General features: G+C 40.3%; 1 protein-coding gene across 1 annotated transcript in view; it reads right to left on the reverse strand.

The window, feature by feature from the left end:
• The window catches only part of ANO4 (anoctamin 4), a 227,783-nt gene that overhangs the window by 91,389 nt on the left and 112,358 nt on the right, over positions 1–24,036 (reverse strand). Inside the window, exons 7-12 of the mRNA XM_060112423.1 lie at positions 22,179–22,285; positions 15,825–15,880; positions 13,467–13,588; positions 10,128–10,262; positions 8,962–9,058; positions 3,810–3,870 (exon numbers count right to left, since the gene is read on the reverse strand). Of these exons, the coding sequence (XP_059968406.1) occupies positions 3,810–3,870; positions 8,962–9,058; positions 10,128–10,262; positions 13,467–13,588; positions 15,825–15,880; positions 22,179–22,285 (578 nt within the window). The remainder of the gene's footprint in view (positions 1–3,809; positions 3,871–8,961; positions 9,059–10,127; positions 10,263–13,466; positions 13,589–15,824; positions 15,881–22,178; positions 22,286–24,036) is intronic.

The raw sequence follows: 24,036 nt of genomic DNA on the forward strand, positions 1-24,036 counted from the left end.
TTTTTCCCCCTAGGTAGAGAGCTAATATAGACCATAATTGTTCTGTCCCTTGAATCTTTCTAGACGAAAGAGCCACTCTGATTCAAGCCCAGAGCCCTAGGCTCACAGAATAGTCCCTAGGAGGCCCTGCCATCACACGAGTGTGAACAAGAACAAAGGTGGTGGAGTTCTGTCAAGATTTCTAACCCCACACAAAGGCCCTTCCAGCAACTACAGACTGTTTCCAAATGGAGCCTTATTGTTTCTCTGGTGAACATACAAAGCAAAAGGCAACAAAACAGACACATCAACCCCATCCCTTCTGAGGACCTGTAAATCCCTTACATCTGTTCTCATCATCTCCATATCTAGCAATTTCCCGAAAATAAAGTGCATTTGTTTTCCTAAATGTTGTAACTTGTCAATTGTAAAGGATGATCCTGAGACCATTAAACCGAGCTCCGTTAGAACCGATACGCTTTTATAGAACACCACCATCACAAAGCAGTGTTTATACTGGGCTCGGGACAAGTGTAACCGTCCTTTATTTTAAAGTTCAGATCCGTGAAACAGAAGCAAACAGGATTACAGACAGCACATGGTCCTAGCAGTGGAGTGGAGGAGCTAAGAGCTTGTCTAGTTTACCTCTTGGCTTCACCACTTTTTTCTAGCTACTGCCTCCATTTTCCCATCTATCACATGGGAATAGTAATAGTCCCTTCCTCAAAGGTTGCTATACAGATTAACTGAGATGATACTGAACAATCTTAATATAGTAAGCCCTCAATAAGTGTATGCTATTATTCTAACTATCACTGTCATTGGCTATTTTAGATTTCTGCAAAAGGCAAAGCCCTATCTGCAAAGAAACACCTGGGGTAAATGACTCTTTTTCTCAAGCTGGGAACAATACAAGATTTAAGTAATAAGTTGTCTACGAAGACAAAGCAATTCAGAAAATGAATTATTCCAGGCTTGCGTTGCTTGGAATGGCCCTAAATTGTTCCCTTTGCTCAAAGGTTATTACAAAACATCTATCAGCTGCTTACTGAGTGCCCTCCAAGGAACAAGGACTGTCAGATCTCCAGCCCACCTACTTAAAACCTCCATGCTCCAGGCAATCACTACCAGTCCACTGAGGTTGGCAGAGATAAAATAATAAAGTCGGTCTGTTTTCCCCAGTATAAGACATTCCAACTTGCAAGAAAGGGACGCCATCCCCTTTACAGTGGTGGTACTGGGTGAGGGGTGGAGATGACAACCTCTACCTTATAGACTATTATCATTCTACCAGAATTTTACTTCTGGGTAAATGTGGGAGAAGAAAATATTATTTCAGTCAAAGTATATGTAAAATGGGTGGAACACTGAAATGGATAAGGGAGTTTTGTGTGTTAATTCTTCTGAATGCCACTCTCTCTACAGAAGTATTAACCTATTACACAGTAGAACAGTAGCCCAAAACAGAGCTTCCCAATATGTGTGCCAGGAATGGATTATAGGTCTGCCAGAGGTGATAATCCCATCAGTTTTGGGGGAAGCTAAGGTTCTTAGGGCAGTATTATCCCTGGCCATGAGCAGGTTCCTTCATGGACATCAGCATGCTGTGCAAATATCATTTCCTATGTGTGTCATGACTTGAAAAAGTTTGGGAACCACTGGTTTAGGAAATGAATACATTTTCCAGAGTCTCCTCATTTGTGATCATGGCAAAGCTGAAATACTGGATGTCTTATTATATTTCATGATCATGGTTACCAATACTAATGTGTTCTAGAAAAGCCAGATACACATTCTTGATCTGAGAGGTCATTCCTGTAACCAAAACTCTATTATGGCTAGCTTCCTTTGTTTGCAAGAGATGCAGTAAGGGGTAGCACAAATAGTGAGGGCTTTTGCAAGGTCCACCAAGGGAGGCAGAAATCCCATGGGAATTAAAAGACTGGACCTATTCAGACAGGCTATGGAAGCCAGCAGCTTGAGAGACTACAGCCACAAGAGACCCTGGGTCTTCACCCTGATACTCCACTAATAACATGACTTGGCCACATTCTTTCTTTGCTTCTCTTGGGGGACTGTCTTGCGTTTTCTCCCAGATGGCTACCAGTTGGCTTCTGTACCCTCTATTCTACTTTTTTCCACTAGTTCTTTGCTTCTGCTTATTTCTAGGTTCAATTTCTCATAAACTCAACCTGCTCATAATTCCTCCTGGTCCCCAATTCTACCTGCTGGTCAATCTCAATCTCCCTCTCTCCCTTCCTCCCTCCCGTTTCTTCCCCTTCTGCATCTTTCAGTGCCTGTTTCTACTGCTAACTCTCTTGTGTCACTCCACATTTGCCAATCCACATTCTTAAGAATAAGACTCTGGGTGGCATTGCCAGCTCCTGTTTGGGCAGAACCTTCTCTCAGGCCACTCACCAACCTATGGTTTGACTATTCTTGGGACAAATGCCCACTGGGTGAAAGGGGCTGGAGTCATAGGGTTCAAAAATTTTCCTTCAACAGAGCTGCGGTGGGTGGGACAATTTGCTTTTGAAGAGCTCGAGGTAAAGAAGACATAACATATTTAGCACAAACCTCCCAAAGAAAACAAGGTTTTATATTTCTACATGCCAAAGAGACCATTTAAACATATTTACTGTCTTGTAAAGAAACTCTTTTGGTAATTTTCTTCTCTTTCCCTTCTTTTTTCCCAATCCATCCATTTATTCATCCATCCATCTAATGAATATTAATCTCTCTGTCTTCAAAAGAAATGCATAAGGTTTTCCATGACCATAATAGTCCTTGAGGACCATGAACCTATTAGGGGAGAAAACTTGTGTATGCAAATCATTATTAGTGCCCAAAGAATGGCATAAAGCAAACGCTATGGAAATTCAAAGGAGGAAGACATCTTCTGGCTGGAGAAGATGCCACTTCAGCTAGGCCCTGAAAGATGGCAAAGATTCTGAAATTCATTCCATACATAAGGAACAACATGAACCTAAGCCTTGAGTTAGTAGAGTTCTATAACCTGAAAATTCAGATTTTGGCTTTTTAAGTTCTAGAAAAAAATGCATAATCATTGTCAAAAAATTCAAACCAAATGGAAAATATATAGTGTGAAAGGCCTGACTCTCATCACTGTCCACCTACCTTTCCACGAAAGGTAGCCTCCTCTCCAAAGGTAACCACCATTCATCATTTATTATGTATTTGTCCAGACTCTTTTCTATACTATTAAATTAGAGCTCTACAATTATTTGACTAGGAAGATATTATTAAACCCATTTTATCAAAAAGTGGGTTAAGTAAATTCTTTGGGTTAAGGAATTCTTTAAGTGAATGTTCCATCATACCTTGTTATTATAGGGCTATTGGCTTGAAGCGATTTAGAAGGACTCAATTCAGTATTGTGAGTAGATCTTGTTTATGAGGAGTCATTTTGACCAGAACTGGAAGAAGCCTAGAGGTGGGTACTCACATATTAGTCAGATGAAAAGATTCCACTCACAACAGAAAGTCCTACATATACTGAGATGGGTATTCAGGTGTCAGCAGACCTTTTGGTATACCATAGGCTTTATTTTTGTCTCCAACAGAAAGTGAATTTTACCCAATAATGGAATGCTGATGAAACTGTTGAAGGCTTAAGAGAAATAAGACATGTTCTCCTCTACAACATCACTTTTAAAATAAACCAAATGAATTATTTATCGACTTGTGTCTAATACAACAGCCAACTGAATTTACTCAAGCTTCTTCCTCTCATATCCAAAATCAGACTTTAAAGGAACATATCATAGAGCAGATGATGGGAACAAGTTATACGAATATAGAACACTTACCCCAGACTGCCATGAAAACAGCAAAGAAGACAGTGGCTCCATTGTCAAAAAGGTGGGTTACCTGGGAACATTATGAGTCATAGTTAAACTAATTTACTATATATAATATTGCAATTCACTTTTTTTTTTCACGTTCTGTAAAAATAGCTCTGACAATGCAATGAATTTGACAGGGTTCCTTTGGGGCATATTCCTTTTGGACCATAAGGAAGAAGGGATTTTTTTCTGTGAAATAGTTTGGTTATGGAAAGGAGAATTTGTTCCATTTATGTGGCTATCACTTAGCTGAGCATTTATCAGCAGCCCCAATGGTGCTGTTAAGAATTTCCTTTTGCATACTATAAAAGCTAATACACATGCATATCTCATGTGGATAGATTTATATTTAAGACCAGGTAGGGGGCTTCCCTGGTGGCACAGTGGTTAAGAATCCACCTACCAATGCAGGGGACACGGGTTTGAGCATCCGGGAATATCCCACATGCCGCGGAACAACTAAGCCCCTGCACCGCAACTACTGAGCCTGCACTCTAGAACCCATGAGGCACAACTACTGAGCCCACGTGCCACAACTACTGAAGCCCACACGCCTAGAGCCTGTGCTCCGCAACAAGAGAAGTCACCACAATGAGAAGCCTGTGCACCTCAACGAAGAGTAGCCCCTGCTCACCGCAACTAGAGAAAGCCCGTGTGCAGCAACAAAGACCCAACACAGCCAAAAATAAATAAATTTAAAAAAAAAGACCAGGCAGGTATTAATGTTGCTGCTGTAAAGGTTTCTGATTTCCCCAGCACTATTTTTAATGCTTCGTTTATTCTCTTTGAAAACATGGCCATTTTGTGTGTGTAGTTTTGAGCAAACATTTTCTGGGCTGCCCTCTGGACCATGGCATTATAAAGAAGAGCAACCCATTAACACAAACCACTTCTACCTTTATTAAAGCCTCAGGTAATCACTACATTTACCTCTTACACATAACACAAAGACAGCTAGCAAATACTTTATTGCTAGAATAATATATTCTATTGCAAGCATCATAGCAGAAAGCAAAAATATCTCTTTGTGCTGTAACACTGCCAAGCTCATTTCCACCTCCAGGATAAATCACACCAACGTCAAGCCAAATTGAAATGATGACTGATACGTTCGTAAAGCATAACCTTTTTTGTTTTGGTGCTTTATAGCTCTCTATAAAGTATACTTTACTGTCCCTTGGAGAACGTGCCAAGTATAAACAGGTCTTTTCCTATTATATCAGATTGTGAAGTATTTTAAAATTTTCCAAAAGTTTATGACTTTTCTTTCTTTAAACACAGGAGAGATGGGGAGCATTCAAACACCTAGTGTGAGACAAAAGTCTAAAGCCAACTTATTTCGATGCCAGAAGGAGTGTTACACTATGTATATCAGGTGGTCAGCATCAAATCAAGCCTGGAAGCCTTGGTGGTAAGTGGTTGGTTTGTGCCCCCTCCTAGGGTATTTCCTGGTGGACACTCCCTGCACTATCAGGGAAGATTCTGGAATGGATTGTGGTTGTCATTGTTTTAGGCTGTAGGGATCATTTTTCCTCCTTCTCTGGGTAACATGGCTCAAGTACAACCAATCGGAGTCCTTCCCTAAAACTGGTATGAAAACACTTGGAGAGACACATTTTCCCACTGCAGTTACCGATTTGGAAATATGTGAATCAGGGTGAATTAATAGGGACTTCTAGTTCCTCCTAAGATGGAAAGCTAGGACAGGCTGATGGCTCCGTCTGCCAAAATCAAACCTGGAGAAGCAGGAGAGTAGATTTCAGGAACTGACAAAACACAAAAACACACAAACCAAGATCCTGAGAAATGCCAGGGGAAACAGAAGTTGCCTTAAGGTGTGTGTGTGTGTGTGTGTGTGTGTGTGCGTGTGTGCGTGTGTGCGTGCGCGCGCGCGTGCTTGATGGTGGGGAGTGGCAGTGGTTCCCAAGCAGAGTGAGAACACAGGTTAGAGAAATACGTAAGTTCCAGTCTAGCCTCTCCCACAGTGGCACTGGAAAATTAGTTTCCCCTCCCTCAGAAATCAGCTGCAACAGGTCAAATCACAAGTGCTGGTATTCTTGGGGGTAATATCAGGGATGCCCAGAGTCCCACTTTGTCGGAGAGATGATGAATGTAGGTGCTGCCTGGCAGGCTGGCCTCGAACGTTCACTTCTCAGTCCTTTCCCTTTTAAACCCCAGGGCTGGTAGTTACAATTAAGGGAGAGCGCCTCCTTCCAATTCTGCTTTGTTCTAAGCAGGCTTAAAAATGAAACTCTGACCAGAAAAGTCCTCTGACAGAGTGACAGCACACAGTGGTGCCTGGGACACATTGTCCTCTTCTCTCTGGAAACTCACCAGGACTGACCTGGCCTCTGACCCTCACCCAAAGTGGTCGATACCTCCATGGGACAAGCACCCACAGGCCAAAGTAACAGAGAATCTGGGGAAGATAGCTGCCTCCAAAAAATTCCAAAGTAGGCAATATACACCTTCTGAAACAGACGTTCTGTAACAGCAGATCAAGAATTTAAAATAAGCGTACAAATATGTTTAGGGAGATACAGGAAGGAAGATGGAGGCCTGGAGCTGTGACAGTCAGCAGCCATCTTTCCCGTCATGAGAAGAGAACCTGTCTACAGAATGATCACATAGACAGGTGGCCAGAGAGCGAGATCTGAGGACCTGGATGACCAGTTCTAGGCATGAGGTCCTCCTGCTCAGACAGTGTGAGCTGGTCTTGTATCTTCTGCGGTGAAATGAGCCAGTAAATCCCTTTCTGCTTAAGCCAGTTTGATTGAGTTTCTGACCCGTGCAAGTACAAGTGCGAGGGTCAGGGATAAAACGTTCCTGATGAGCACAAGAGCTGCTGACTGACTTGGATCTGGGCTCCTACTTGATCCAATATTTCTATGCATCCTCAGTCTCATTAAATCAGTCTGGCATTTCTAATAAATTTTTCTAAAGGACACTCTGTATAACTTCAGTTATTTCATTCTGAGGCTCTTAAGCCTTCCTTTTACTAAGTTTCTAGGCCAGGCCAAATCCAAAATTTAGAATCTAAGCATCTTGAAGCTCAGTATGGCACAACGATGTGTTTTGCACTCAGATAAACTAAGAGCCAGCTACTTACTGCTGTGTGAACACAGATAAACAGCTTTTACCTCTCTGAGTCTCTGAGTAAAATGGGAATAATAACACCTACCTTGAAGTTGCTGTGAGAATTAGAAATAATAAATGTAGGTTGCCTAGCTATTATTATAATTATTATCATTTTAGATCTAGGGAGTTTGATAGGACAACTGACCAATGAAGGCCCTATAAAATCTGAGCCCTCTAAACTATTCATGATCATTTTAAGGAATTATTCCAGCTCCCCTAAAAAAAAAAAGAATTTCACTCAAGGCAGATCTTTCACATAACAAACAAACCGCCCAAACAAACAAAACTGGGCTTCTGAGATTCCCCAAAAGCAGGATTTTTACACCTGAGTCATTCGTGCTTAACTCATGATCTTTAAACAAAATTATATCACTGACCAACCTCTTTTGATTCTCACCACATCTCTATTTCCCAAGCTCACTCTGTTGAATTTGTCCTCATCCAGGCAGGTCTATCTGTATGTTCTCCAAAGGAAGGGAGAGTATTTTGGGCTTTTTTGGTCCCTTGCAGCACATACTAAAAGCCCAAATCTTTGTAAAATCACAGCTGGCTGCTGTTCCTCCCACCAGACTGGCCACCTACAGGGCTAGAGACAGCATGGATGGGTGGGATCCTGGGCTGCCTATCTAATGTTCCCACACTTAAACTGAGCAAAACTCTGCAATGCCAACAGTATAATTAGATGGATCCAAGCTGCAGTGATTGTAGAGGTTACATAAAATCTGCCAACCCCTTTTATACCTGGAATCTGGGTGAGCTGATAGGCAGTGGGTCTTAAAACGTCTTCATCAGTCTATACTCCAGCCATTGCTTTGCATTAGTGATACTACCTTTCAGTAATGAACTCTAGAAATTTGATGAATGTGTCTAAAATTTTAATAAAGTGAGGTGTAACATCAGAAAGGGGTATGTAATAACATATAGACATAATGGTGTTATGTATCTTTTTTTCAAAGCACTTTCACATATACTATCTTCTTTGGTCCTCATGACATGCCATGGGGCAGGGAGGGCAGGTATCACTGCCTGCATTTTAGAGAAGAGAAATCTCAGGCTCAAAGAGTCTGTACATGTGCAAGGTCAAGGAGGTAAGTAGCTGAGCTGAACTTGAATCTAGGTCTTTTGGACAATAATGATGATGAAGAGGAGGAAAATGATGGCAGTTGTCACTTACTGAGACCTTACCATTTGCTAAGCACTATGCTCATTATCACATTTCTTATAAAACAGCCATGTGAAACGAGTATCATGTTCTCCATTTTACAGATGAGAAAACTGAGGCTCAGAAGAGGTTAAATAACATGTTCCTCTAGTAACAAGTGGTGAACAGCACAGTCAAGATTTGAAGCTAACTTTCTCTGATTCCATCAACTGTTCTATTTGCTTCCTGTGATAATAATTAGAGCCAATACATTTTAAATACATATACAGTAAAACAAATATCTGAATTAGAATACTGAATGACGAAGGTAAGTCTCTCCTACAAGGTAAACTTGAGAATCAAAGACCAGAAAGGACGGAGAGAATGTGGTCACCACCACCTCTCAGGAAGGTGTATATTAAATTCAATCTGGGACTTCCCTGGTGGCACAGTAGTTAAGAATCCGCCTGCCAATGCAGGGGACACAGGTTGGATCCCTGGTCCGGGAAGATCCCACATGCCATGGAGCAACTAAGCCCATGCGCCACAACGACTGAGTCTGCACTCTAGAGCCCACGAGCCACAACTACTGAGCTCACGTGCCACAACTACTGAAGCCTGCGCGCCTAGAGACCATGCTCTGCAACAAGAGAAGCCACTGCAATGAGAAGCCCCGCACCGCAACGAAGAGTAGCCCCCGCTAGCCGCAACTAGAGAAAGCCCGCGCGCAGCAACAAAGACCCAACGCAGCCAAAAATAAATAAATAAATTTATATAAACAAACAAACAAACATAAATAAGTTCAATCTGACTAAAATGCTGCATATTTGAAATTACCTTGGCATAAACGCAGCTGTCTGACAGCCTCATGAACGGACAGTATTTATCGCACACAGGACACATGATGATATCTGTAGCTTGGCAGACTTCTTTACTGGAAAAGAGAACAAAAAAGGACCGCTTTTTGATGACATAACAGCATTTTTTCCCCTTCAATTTCACCAGAATAGTCAACCAGTAAATAAGATTCAGTAGATTAAATTTTTGCCCTCAGAAGCTTCTTAGCCTTTTCTTAGTTATTAATATAAACAAGTGCCTGCACAGTTTAATAGTTTGATAAACCTGCGTATTTGTGAGGCTGTTTCTTGGCTTTTACATATTAATTAGTTAAGCTCAGGAAAATACATGAAGCAAAACATTGATTGTTTATACCTCAGGTTATACAGAAGTCATTCACAACACTGCACAGGTTGGAAGCAATTTCATACTGAATTATGGGCACAATGAGATACCTCACAGTGCCAGTCTTAATTTCTATGTGCATGATAAATAAGAAGAAGTTATGGAGGAATAAATAAAAATACTAGGGAGTAGTTCTGGGAGAAAACCACATCTCATTAACAATTTCCCCAGAAATTAAAATATTTTTGCAGGTCACTTTTATTTTTGCAGTCACTTCTAAAAGGCACATTTATTTATTATTTAAGATTACTGTCTGGCCTTGTACGAAGATCTCTATGAATACCTTAAACTATATTCTAGCAAAAGAGCCAAGATAACACTTGTTAACAGTGAATCATTCACAAGGTTTCAGCAAGTTGGTGAGATGTCTTTCCAGCTTACAGGGCCCTTGTAAGAACACATAATTGATAAAAAAGGATGATTAACCCACTATTTTGCAGTATTAGTTAGAAAGAAAAAGGTGAAAAAGTCAGAAAAAGAGCAACTTTGAGACAGTGAAGGAAAGTGATTTGTTCTGTGGATATGTAGTGGTTTGTATACCCATAAATGTGAGCTTTGCTTCCTTGGTAGCTGGAGACCACAGCAACAAGGGCAATGGATGGGCAGACCTAGTGAATTGAACGTCTTGAATTTTTCCAGGAGAGATTGGAAAGAAGTTAAAATGAATAGTTAAGTAGACCGATCGTCTGTGAACACCCCAAAAACACAAATGCCCAACTCCAAATATAAGCAAAGGCAGGCTCACCCAGAGCTCCCCGTACCTGACTTGGCAGTGATCCAGAGTTATGATTCCATACAAAAAGACAAATAATCCAATGAAAGCGGCTGGGAAGAGCATGCCGGTGTACCAGCCCAACCAGGCAAAATACAGCCCAATCTTCTCTCCGAAGTACCGCCTGTTTAAGACACAGCAGCCTTGCAAATTATACTGAAGTGTTTAAAGTTAGGCATTATAACACTTTGCTCAGTCATTTTACTTTGTTGTGGCTTTGCTGATAACCATGCAGACAAAGTAAGCCAAGAGAATGGAACGTTTGACCAAATTTAAGCTCTGGACTTAAATTTCTTTTCCTATTACTCTAGATCAGAAATAGAATAAACCTTTCCATAAAAGAACAGGATTATATGCAAGCTTGTTCTGAAAACACAGAATAAACCCAGCTCATTCAGGAAGTTATACATGATACTGTTATTGACAAGGAACCAGGGGAATTTGAAGAGTCGGTGCCAACACATAATCTCATTTTTGCCATTTCTGAGTGTGTGTTTGTTTGTAATGCATGTATTATAATTACATACATTTTTTAAAATAGTAAACAAAAGTACTGTGAAAAACTTTTAAACACCGCTTTCAATATTTTGTAGTTTTACAAGATGTTTAAAATGCTAAAATCATAAGATGTTACACAGAAAGAACTCTAATTACTGAGATTCAACATGAATCAATTCTGAGAGCAACTTTCCCTTTTAAGTGATGACTCTTCACAGGCATTAACATCTACCTCTATAAATATTTTCCTGAGACTAACCAGCCTGCCTAGTGCCCTGTGGTCTGTGAAGTTTGGTTTTTATTTCTTAAATATCATTATTGTGTTTTCTATGCTTTTCAACAGCTAAATTTCATAACTTAGAAGTTAATTACTTCTTAGTCCAATGTAAGAATATTCGAATTATTTTTTATTCTCCTTCTAAACGAATGTTGACCATCTGTTTCCAAATGCTGTCTGCTGCTTTCCCCCTAGAGTACTCAATGGCTCCTAAAAGCATGGATTATTTATTTATCCCATCTTCTATTGTGTCCCAACAGAAGCCTTCCACTTCCAGAAGACTTTTCCAACATATATTCATATACACAAATATTCAGTTATTCATTCAACAAATTAAAAAATACCTACTATGTGTCAAAAACTGTGCTAAGTTCTGAGAACACAATGGCGAGCAAAATAAGCTTGGTCCCTCCTCCTATGAAGCTTTTAGGGTGACAGAGGAGACACACATAAATCAATTAAAGAAATAAGCTTATAATCACAAAACTGGGAAAACAGCTACAAAGGAGGGGAACACAATGCGATAAGTGTATATAACAAAGCCATCTGACAACTCTAGCCAGGGAAGACCTCTCTGAGGACGTGACTATTGGGCTGATGCATGAAAGTTAATTGGGTGGGGTTAGGGATGGGCTAGAGTGTTTCCAGCAGAGGGAACAGAACCTACAAAGGCCGTGTGATAGGAGGGACCAGGTGAAATAAGGGTGGTGTGGCTGGAACACTGATAATAAGAAATGGGCTGGTGAGGTTGGCACAGGATAAGCCTCGATGGGCCTTGCAGACCATGCTAAATGCATTGATTTTTCTCCTGAGAGAAATGAAAAGCCATGAGAGGACTGTAGCCAATCTGGGGATATGACCAGTTTCACATTCTGTCTCCAGGGTGGAGAATGGAGTGGAAGGGCCAGAAAGGAAAAAGGGAGACCACGTAGGGGAAAACAGCCATAGTCCAGGGTCATGGGTGAAGGAAGCAGCAGTGGTAGAGGAGATGCTGGGGTGTGGCCAGATTCCAGAGATATGGAGGAAGCAAAATCTACATATAGGACAAGAACTATTTAAGAGATGAGATTCCCCAGTTGCTCCACAACTTCATTCCACTCAAACCTTGCTTGTGCTTTTCATGTCCCCTCCCTTTGGCCAACACAAATCCCACTGCTCTTCCAGGGCTCAGCTCCGCACCTTCCACAGGGGCACTGGCCCATATCCATCCTTTCCATTTTTCTTAGTTTTTGTAGAACATTTGGCCCCCATCACACATGTTACCAAATTATGCATGGTCTTGTTTTACAGTTGTCTCAAGTTTGCAGGGCTGGTTTTCCTGAAAGAAACTGTGCATTTCTCAAAGCCAGAGACCATGGCTTCTGTGTGTCTTTGCCAATAGTACTTAGCATTGTACTAGGAACACAATGGGCAGTTAATTAATACTCACTGAAAAATGATAACATCTTAATCAAGATACTGTCACAGATGGGAGCTGCTTTGCCTGCAGCAATCTTCTGTAATTTTTAATCGATGTAATCCTGTAACATGGGACTCAGGCTGGAAAGAGAATTGGCTTTGATATTTTTTCCCTACTATTTTATTGTATATTGAGACTCGTCAAAGGCAAGTGATCTCATCTCAGAAAATACTGTCCACTCACCCAGATCATCTGGATCATTTGTTACTCACACAGAGAAGGGGACACAATTCGTCAATGGCCTTGGGTCAACAGGAGTAAACCCTTGTAACAAGGACTCTGGAAGGAAGCATGACTCCCCGGGGAGACGAAATGTAAAGTGAGTTGTCTTATTATTTTATTTTCCTCTGGCATCATTTTTTAAGGGCTCGGGGAAAAGTGAAATAAATCTGGCTAGTCTAGGAAATGAGACATGACTTTCTTTTTAATAAGGAATCCATGAAGTGTGGATTGTTACTACTCAATCTTAATAATCAGTCTCTAAATAAATAATGAGATGTCAGAGTATAATGCCTCCATGGCAGAAAGCTGGGCATACACAGACAGTTAAAGAAAACACACACTTTTACTGCACAAATATCATAGGTTAAAAGCTGATATACTCTTTTGACTTGCAGAATTAAAACAATCTTTAAAGGTTATTAGTTTTAAGTGAAAATTAAAGTAAGCCTGAAATTTATTAGAATGACAGCACCCTCTATTTCCTACTTGCATAATAGTAATTAATATTCCATTTGTCACTAATATATGCAAAGCAGTGTTACCTCTCTATAACTGTTATAGATAATTTGTCATTAATAGTCACATGCGTGATGAACTTCTTCTGGAATCCTGACGGAGGCCTGGCTGATCTCACATGCCCCTTTCCAAGGCTCTTTTGGAGGAAATGCCAGCCTCATCAGAGGGAGGTCAGGTTTACCAAGAATGACCCATGTCCTCTGATAGGCTGCCCTCTTGGGAAGAAGTCAGATTTGAGAGTCAGCTGTGCATCTCAGACCGTTTTTTTTTTCCCCCCAATGTTGGCTTGTCCCAGTTGACAGTCTGCCCTCATCAACCTGTGTAAGCTTTATATTTGCATCTGGTTCAAAACTCACCTTACAAGATCCAAAGGCTGGTATTTATACCACACGCCCCAGGAGGCCCAGCACTCATAGAGCAGATGGCGGTGGTTTACTGCTCCGTGGGTTCTAATGGAGTTTTTACTTCTGTAACTTCCCTGGATAAAAACACCACTGCTGGTGAGGTAATACCCACAAAAACCAAAAGGAAAAGCTGATAGTAATATTAGCCTTTATGGCAGGAGTAGCAATAGGGGTGATATGAAGAAAAAACAGATCCATTCTATTGAAGGGAAAGCAGTATGATTAGTTATTCTGGACATAATCTTGATGTTGATGCCATGCAGTAAGAAGCCCGCGCTTGCCGGAATCAGGCAGGTCTGAACTGAGTTAAAATTCAGTTCTGTTACTTTTTAGCTAGGAGATCTTATACTCTCTGAGCCTTGGATTCCCAGGTCATAGTGGAACTAACAACATCTGCCTCATTAGGTTTCTTCTGTGGTTTGAATGAATAGAGCATCCTGCCCCAGAGGCCATGCCCAAGACTTATGAGTTCTCTTTCCCACTTGTCTCAAGATAGAGTAGCTGGTAAACAGCCACAGCTGTAACCTGGTCAAATGGTCTTGTCTATAAGAAAACCCTAGAATGCAAGAGTGGTAAGTTAACTAAAAATTACAATAATTCAACTATAATTCAACCTCCTCATGGAACAAATGAGGAGACCGTGGGCCAGTGGAGTAGGGCGTTTCTAAGTTCAGTTAGCGGAATTGCTAGTTTCACAAACAGAACAGGTACTTTCTGGAGGTGAACTGATTTTTGACATTTTAACTTGAGAAGCCCTTTCTTAGTGGAAAGTGAACAGGCCCAAGAGACAAGGAACTCAGGTTCTAGCTCAGCTCAACACCAACTCACTCTAACATTCCTCTAAACCTGTATTTAAATTTTTACCATAAAACAAGGCAACAAGAGCTGCACTTCCTGCCTTCGAAGGCTGTTATGTGGTCAAATAAAATAATCAAGTTAAACTGAGAGCAAAAAGCCAAAAGAGCGATTATGTTATTGCTGCAGCTGCTATTACTGATTTGGAAGCTCTCTTTTTAATAAAATACAGGGCTTTAGCAAGATGTCCACCACCCACTTGCCTGCACAGAAACTTCTGTCCACCTACCACTGCTCAGACACTGCCCTTACCATAGGCAAGGGATGGGCAGGGGGAGGATGCAGTCATCACTGAAACCCTTTTTTGGGGGGCAATGCCAACTAATAATGATATGCTTTGGGGACATCTGTCTTTAACATTCAGAAACACCTGTGTGTGACTCCAGAAAACCTTTGTGTCAAAATATTTGCTTCTGTTACACAAAAAGGATCACTCCAAAAGGGTTTCATGGCTGTCTATAATAGAGCCTCAGATGAAAGCCTCTAGTCTCCTTAATGAAAAAGGCCTAAAAATTCTACACCCTCCTCTCCATCCTCCTGGTGTTTAAAATCAAGAGAAGAAACACCATAAGCCAAATAAGAAGTATATTTTGGAAAGACTTGCCATTGGTGGATAGTTGGAACTGTCCTCCAAGCTTAATTGGCCAACTGTTAACATTGTTTCTCATAGAAGATTTTTCTGAAAATTTCTCTAACAGTAGTTTCACCCTGGCTACTGTGTGAGGTCCTAGAGGATATGGGCTATGATATTTATCTTTGTGTTCTCTGTGTTGTACTGCGACTGGTACAGGCTCAATACCATGAAAATGACAGTAATCTCTCACCAGTCATGAGAATTACGTCCCTGAAAACCCATGTATATAAAGTGAATTCTGGGTTAAATTACCCAAAGTCTAATGGGGGAAACACAGTTAAGGGTAATCACAGTTACATTTATAAAAGTCCTAATAGATGACAAAGACCATGTAGTAAATAAGGAGAATATAAAAATTTATACATCTTAAGCAACAATAAGTACAATACTATTAATTTCTATTTATCATCCTTTAGTTCCTAGAGACTTTGCAAAATGGCTTCCTCCCACTCTCTAAGGATTAGCTATAAAATTTTTTGTTGCAGAGACTATATATTTCAGAGACATTTTCCCGCTGGGTCTGGCACCTCATGCAAATTTTCAATGTCTCTTTAATTTTATGACTTGGGGTCCCTCAGCTATTCCTCTAAATTCACGCTGAGTGACTCTTGATTCAAGTACTCATGCAATTAGAATAAAAAGACAGAGAGAAATAAATGTACTCTGGGGGAGAGGTATCACAATGCAAATAGGCCCTCCCCAACTACCCACTGAGCAAATTATTCTGAACAAATATATCAACAAACTCAATTAATCACTATCCCCAGAAGCTGATTTAATAACACGGAATTGACAGAGAAGGAGAAAAGGCAGGACAATACCTCGTGCAGAGGAAATGCAGCTTCATAGGAGCCATTAGTAAGCAAACGATTCAGACCTATAACAATAAAAAAGTCCAATGTGAATCAATACTGAGTTTAAATCCTCACAATGTAAGACTAATGTAAGGGTGGTAGTTTTTGGAGAAAACAATCTACGTTTTCAAAAGTGGTTCAAAACTACTTGGGGACAATAGCTTAGAAAGTTTTTCTACCTGCTAGGAAACTGGAATCAAGGACTAGAAAATCAGGTTTTCAAACAGAAACAAAACAGTGAAGCATACCTAGCGTGGTGCTTGGCATAGAGAAGCGTGTGCGCTGAGAGAAGTGGATGAATTAATCATACCAAAAAGATGATTTTCCACCAGGAGCTCTCCCATTTTCGTCCAGAAGCTTTAATATGGACAAACCTAACTCCTCTGCATTAGACTAGTGGGATGACTTTGGAAAGTCCTCTTGTCCTCAGGCCTCAATTTTCTCATCCATAAAATGGGAGAGGGGTATTGGATATGTGGATTTGCAATGTTTTATTGGTTAGATATAAGCCACAGTTTCCACCCACACTTAAGGGGAAGGGACTACACATTGGGGAGTCACCCTAGGGTGTGTCCACCACAGGTTTATGAATTTTTTTCAAAGAACCAGCTTTTGGTTTCATTGATTTTCTCTATTTTTTTTGTTTTCCATTTCATTGATTTCTTCTCTGATTTTTATTATTTCCTTTCATCTACCTACTCTAGATTACTTTAGATTTAATTTCCTTTCCCCACCTCGTTTCTTAAGGTGGAAGGAGAGGTCATTTATTTGGGACGTTTCTTTTCCTGTATAGGCATATAGTGCTATAAATTTCTCCCTAAATACTGCACACTTTTTGATATACTGTGTTTTCATTGAATACAGCAACTTTCTGATTTCCCTTTTGATTTCTTTCGCCCATGAGTTATTTAAAAATATATTCAGTTTTAAATATTTGTAAATTTTCCAGAGATGGTCTTACTGATGTCTAATTTAATTCCATTGTGGTCAAAGAATTATTAAGTCTTATTTTATGTCCCCAAGTATGGTCTCTTGGTAATGTTCTGCGTGCACTTAAAAAAACGGGTATTCGACTGTTGGTGGTAAAGTGGTCTAAAAGATCAATTAAGTTATTTGTACTGTACTGTTCAGTTCTTCTAACCCCTATTGATTTTCTGTCTACTTGTTCTATTAATTATTGAAAAAGGGGTACTGAAACCTCTGAGTATAATTATGGACTTGCCTATTTCTTTTAGCAGTTCTTGCTTCATGTAGTTTGAAGCTCTGTTATTAAGCATATAATCATTTAGGATTGTTATGTCCTCCAGATGAACTGACTCCTCCATCATTGTAAAGTGGCTTTCTTTATCCCTGGTAATAGTCTTTGCTCTGAAATCTATTTTGTCCGATATCAATATAGCCACTTCAGCTTTCTTTTGGTTAGTGTGCTATATATATATATTTGATCCTTTTACTTTTAACCTATTTGTGTCTTTAAAGTGTTTTTTTGCAGGCAGCAAAAAAATTAGGTCTTTTTTTTTTGCGGTACGTGGGCCTCTCACTGTTGTGGCCTCTCCCGTTGTGGAGCACAGGCTCCGGACGCACAGGCTCAGCGGCCATGGCTCACGGGCCCAGCTGCTCCGCGGCATGTGGGATCTTCCTGAACCAGGGCACAAACCCAAGTCCCCTGCATCGGCAGGTGGACTCTCAACCACTGAGCCACCAGGGAAGCCCAGGTCTTGCTTTTTAAATTTAGTGGCAACTTCTGAATTTTGGACTGGGATTTTCAGACCATTTCTATTTAATCCTTTGTGAATTACGAGGTGTTCGAATCTCATTGGAAATCCTTTTGGATTGCTCTTTCTCTGGCCTTGGGTAGTTTCCTGATGTGTGTACTAATCGGTACGCTACTAAATAGTTGAGGTGGCCCTCTGCAGATCTTCAGGGTTCTCTGGGAAGCTCTCTGCTTTCTGGTATGTTGTCCTGTGAACTCTGGCTGCCTTGGTCTCCCTGGACTCTCAGTAACATCTTGTCAACTCATGGAGTCTACCAGGTTCTGCCTGGATTCTTTTTCCCCGTGTTGCTGTACAGAAACCATCTCACTATAGTAAGCTGGGGCAATTGTAGGGCTCACCTCATTTGTTTTCTGTCCTCGGGCTTCCCTGTTCTTGACTGCCCAATGTTCAGTGTCTTGAAAATAGTCGTCTCATACATTTTTTGTTTTTCCTTTTTTGACTGTTTCAGGTGGGAGAGCAAATCCTGTGCCTGTTACTCCATCTTGGCCAGAAGTGGAAGTGTAATGTTTTGATCTTTAAAGTTTCTTTCAGATCAAGAATACTACCTACTTCCTAAAATGTACTTCAAAGAAGATGACTGGAAGGATGTCTCCCAAGTGGCTTATAGGTGAGTACTCTCCATGCTTTAGGTCCTGATTAGAGTCCAGAGGCTTAGCCTAACTGGAAAATGGAACGTGCACTGATTCACTTTTTATTGATGGAGGGTCAATTAATGTTTAGGTATATTTAATCATGGTAACATGATTAAATGTATTTTAAGATGCTTTGACATTAACACTAAATGTCTAAGAAAAGCATCTGAAATACAAATATCCATAGGGCTTTGTATTTTGTCTAGCACACAGAAGGCCCTCAATAAATACCTTTGTAATGAATGAATAAATGATTATGTAGAAAGCTTTGATTTTCTGAAGCCTCTATCAATAATTCTACATATATCATCAATAACTTTCAAATATTCCAGAATAACAGAAAAAATAAGATTCACGGGGACCTAATAAGAGACTTCTCATGATGACCTTTGTAAATTTATGATAATTTATCACAGACCTGAAAAGTAAGAAAGTAGTTAATATTTAAAATCTATCACCTTACTAACTTCCCCTTTGAGCACCAGTTTTGAAAATATGCCTTCATCTCAAGATTTATTTTATCCACTTATATTGTTAAATAAATCTTTGTTGATCTATTAATTGCTCTATTTTGAAAATGGATTTCACTAGGTTTGATTTTCAGAGTTGTAATAAACTCAGAGTGAAATTGAAAAACTTGCACAGTGGTAATTTTTGCTCCACTGAAATACCCTTATAAATCATGTTTACAGACAGTATTTTTGTATTATCTCTAATCAATGTTGGCTCATGCAAGATGCCACTTTCAGAAAGAGTTTCAGGCAGAAAATAACACAGGATAAACATTAATTCTATCAATAAATTAAATTTTCTTCTAACATGTTGTTTCTTTTATCTATGAAACCAAAGATGATAATGAAACATTGGGTCAACAGAGCATTTATAGTTCTACTCCATATTTTTCAGCATAATGTCTGATCTTGGGTTAGTAATTTATTCTGAGATTGGTTATTTCTAACCAGATATTTTTTCAGTTCGTCATTACTGATTTTCAAAGCACTGGGGTTCTTGAAGAGAATTCTCCTTCTTTCATCAAATGAGAGAAACTTTTACAATGATCATTTCTTACTAGTAACAATACTACACTTCTCGTGTTTTTTCAAAACATTTAAAAATTATTGTCTTTGCCCCTTTTCTGTCTCCATCTTGACTAGTTGTAAAAATAGCCCACATTTTGAGATGCAAAAGTTAAGCACAATAATTGCTATATGGCCTCACTGTACACAGTCTTTGATTGTGTAAGAATGCTGATGGTTAGACATTGATCATGTTTAAAAGATTTTCAATTCAGTTCAACAAGCACTCCTCCTATATGCCTGTGCTAGGCAATGATGATATAAAGGTGAATAAGGCAACTTATTTACAACTGAGGAGCTTATTATCTAGATCAGCCATTTTTAGCTGCAGATTCTCAATACCCTAGTATGTTATAATGAGTTGTGAGGTGTGCTGGTATTATACTACCAATATTAGTGAAGGGACTGTTTTTAAAAATTATTTGCATGTTATGAAATAATCCAGAATAGCTACTGCCATAATCATTTCACTTCCACTCACTTGTTTTCTAGCATGTTCCTGATATGATGTTAACCAAGAAAAGTATGATAAAAGTATGTACAGCACATACTAAGTTTGTTAAAAAAAATCACGTGGACAAATGGGGTATAAAAATGAAAAGAGTACTTAATGTGATACTTAAGTTATTTGGTACCCAAAAATGTCAACAATGGTTCTCTTTAGTTGGTAGAATTTTCATAATGTCATTGAAAGTAAATAATTCAACATAATGAAAGAAGAGTTGTACATGATTGTCAAATAGACACTGCAAAAATAATTGCCATTGGAATTCAGAAGAGGAAATCCTTGGAGCTAGAATGGCCATGGAGGACATTACTGGGGACGGGGCGGGGGGGGGCGGCGGAATGTGTCCCAAGGATGGATGACTGCTGCAGAGAATATCAGAACGTGCTAACCTACAACCCCATCGAAGTCAAGAAAGCCCTAAATCAGGTTCAACTTCACCATACCCACCTACATTGACTCTCACTGAACATATGATTCCAGGTGTATTCAGATCTGGACTAGGTATCTGTTTCTCCCTATAGTATTTTAATTTATGCAGCTTGGGATCAAAGTAGTGTTTTGCAGCTTCGGCATACCAGTGACTCACACTTGCATTCAACTCAACCTCCCAAGTCTATCCGTCTTCAAGATGTGTTGAGCAACATTTCTCCCACACGGTATCAGGGTAACTGTTTCGCTGAGTTTGAGTGCAGCACTTTACATTTACAAACTATTAAATGCCATCTTTTGGATGTGGCTGAGATTTCCAGATCACTGAGATCTATGGGGATCGGACTGCAGTGACTAACATAATGCATCCTTCCGGCCTCCATCCCACCTGAAAGCCCGATGAGAAGACCGTTTAGGCTATGTGCCAGGTATCAATTTATTGCCCCTTAGCTCCAAATACAGGTTCATTGCCTGCTTTGCAATAATGGAGCTGGACCTTGTAAATATTTCTCCTTTGCCAGGTGGTACAATGTTAAGCTTTGTCAGTAGAAGGCACTGCAGGGACAATGGGGGAGGAAGGAGTTTGTCCTCCTGGTGCTAGCATGCTCCTCTCAGTAGGCTTCTGCAGCTCATAGCTTCTGTGGAATCCAGCGCCTGCAGTGCCTGGTGGCCAGCAGCCTCGGCACCTCCTTAAGGGCGGGTGTCCCCCTGAACAGCTTCACAGAGTAATAATGCTGGTGCAATGCCTCCCAATGAATGGCTTCCTTGGAACCCCTCCAGGCAGCTTCTCCCAGTACGTGAGATGGCAGATCCACAGAGAGTCCTCCTGGCACAGAAGCCCCAGCAAACCGCTCTGCCATCTAGTGAACCACAGCTGCACGCTTTCCAACAAGGTCTGCATCTCAGCTTTGTTGTGGGGAGTGTCTGTAGGGGTGGTGGCTGCTCCTAATATCTGCTCTTCTTCTATTCTTTAGAGTTCTTCTTACCCTTTACTAGCCAATCCTCCATGAACTCCAAACCTCTGTCACAGTTAGTTATTTATATGAACTTTCCCTGTTCAAATTCTGTGTGGCTCTTGTGTCCTGATTAGACCCTGACTGATATAGGTCATTCTTCAAAGTATTGATAAAAATCTCACTGGGACAGAGATACCCAAAAACAAAGCCACCCAAATCCTCCTGATATATAGTAATCTGTTTAATAAGGAAGGATATTTGGTAATATATTACGGAAAGACTCTCGTACAAATGCCCCCAAATGTAATGTGTGGAGGTTATTTACTGGGGGTGGTGATTATTTGGAGGATGTACTTGTGTGTGACGGCTCTTCTCTGTCCTTTGCTGCTCCCTGTGCCTGGAACACCTGCCCTTCCAACTTCCCACACTGGCTTCCTCTTGTCATTCAGGTTTCAGTGCAAATTCAGCATCTCAGAAAAGCTTTCCCTGACCACTCCATCCATCTCAGCTTGAACTCACCCCCACCCCTTAGCCGTCTATCTCTGAAACATCATCTATTTCGATTTCTTCATGTTATGTGTTGTGTTTACTTATTTATTGTCCATTTTTAACTCCTTGAACATATGCTCCAGGAGAGAATGGTGCTCATCTCCCCAACACCTCACCCAGCACCTGGCACATAATGGGCACTCCTTATATATTTGTTGAATTGAGAGCACTTCTCCACGATCTTAGATAAATGAGATGCCATGTTATTTTTTAAAAAGCGATCTAAGGATTCTATTAAGATTTTACACTTCTGAGTTATCCATCAGGGGAGTATGCAGTTAGAGGCTTTATGAATGATGAGCATTTCTAGAATTGATATCAACTTAATAAAACCAAACGATAGAGTCTGTAATCCCCCAAATCAAATGTAGCTTGTTATACTAATATACTACTTACCAATTTTGTTTTTTCCTTCTTCATACTTTATTCTTTGTAAAATATGATGTACAATTCTACTTCTCGTGGCATTGTTGAAGAAAGTGTCTTTGTTGTGTATGATGAAGCTGCACACACATATTGAAAGCACAAGTTGAGGATTAATTGGAGGCAAGGGATCTAATCTTTGATATAATTTGGTGTGACTTAGATAGAGGTGTCTTCCATCTGTCACAGAGAGCGTATGTCTGGAACAGCATGAGAGAACCCAGAGGTCACACCAGAGGCAAGAGGCTCACAAATCTCAGCAGTTTGGTTCTCAGCCTCCTGAGAACATTCACATCATTATGTCAGGAAAGAGCTGGAGCTAAATGAAATTAAGTCACTTTCAACTAATACCAAGGCTAAGCCTCATATCTTGTTTTTTTTTTCTCAGTAAGGTCATTAGATAAATTCAACTAAAAATTCATTTTGTTTTTATCTCCTTTTGTCATCTACCTCATCCCCTCCCATGTCATTTTCAGGAATTTTAATATCTGAAACTGGTTTGGGTGATAGACACAAGAGTTAGGTAATGAGCTCTGGCCTGGCTCAGGGGTGAGGTCAGAGGCGTGTCTCTAGAAATTGCCTCTCTCCGCTCCTTTCCCATGTTCCTCCTCTCCTGGAAGGGGCCCCCCTCTCTTCTAGAGCATGTACTTAAGATTGCTGCTCTCTCAGCCAAGGGCCCACCCCGCCTCTGCAGTTTCTCACAGGACTCATACACACACACACACACACGCCCCCCCAACACTGAGTTCCCAGTAGGTGTTCCTACCCTACTGAGAGGTTTTCCAGGTAACAGATAGAGCTTCCAGGACCGTACAATGCAGCACGAAGTGGCCAGGTCTTCCCCCACCAAGAACGTGTTAAATGGTAGAATATTAGAGATACTGGGAAAGTATAATTGCTTCATAAATTATAAAGTTTATTAACTCAGCAAACTTTTATTTGGTACTTGGCATGAATTGGACACCATGCAAGGCTTATCAATGGTAGCAGCCATCGCCCTCAAAATCCAGCTCAGAAGTCACCTTCCTCAGCAAGTCTTGCCATCCCTCCAGCTGCACTTCTGCCACCCAAAGAGTTCAGTACTCTCTCCTCTCTCTCTATTAAAATTTCTTTTCCCAAGAAGATGAATTCTTCGGTGTTGCTCAAATCATTCGGAGATAAAACTGGCCTGGAGAAAGGGTGGTCCAAGCATGGGGTTTGGCTTGGGAATAGAACTGGGAATGTGAGTTTGGGGTAAAGGAGAAAAAGGCCAGAGAATATGAAGACAAAATGTAAATCACATGGACCGATTTCTTGGAGAAGGACTTTCCTCTCATTTTTACTTCTCTTGTATTCTGTTATAGAATATTGTTCTCGGAAAAAAGTAATTTGACTTGGTGGAGGAGAGACAAATGCTATGTGGGTAAATGAGAAAGCTGCAGCATTTATCTTATGTCTTCTCTAGGGTTTTCTGAAAACATTTTATGACATCAAAGAGGAAGAGGGGAAAACTAAGAGTTACATCAAATGTGGTTCCTTTTATTTTATCCTCCTCTGCTTTTTCACCTTATTTGAGACAGACCACTACACTTTAATACCAATAAAGATGTCATAAAGAAGTAGATAACAAATAAAGAAGCCCATTTTTGACTCACAATTTCAGATAACTGAAAGCTGATAAGCATGACCATGCTTGACAAGACAATTCTGGGCTAAAAGCGCATGTCTCTCCTCCATTAAATGGTTTTCCGCTTCCTTCTGTTTTTGATAGCACCCCATTACATTTTGGGAGCTCATGTAACAGTTCTCTATAATAAGCACCACAGGTGAACTTCACAATTTTGTTGTCCTC

The sequence above is a fragment of the Mesoplodon densirostris genome, chromosome 11 (assembly GCF_025265405.1).
Source record: "Mesoplodon densirostris isolate mMesDen1 chromosome 11, mMesDen1 primary haplotype, whole genome shotgun sequence".
NCBI lineage: Eukaryota > Metazoa > Chordata > Mammalia > Artiodactyla > Ziphiidae > Mesoplodon > Mesoplodon densirostris.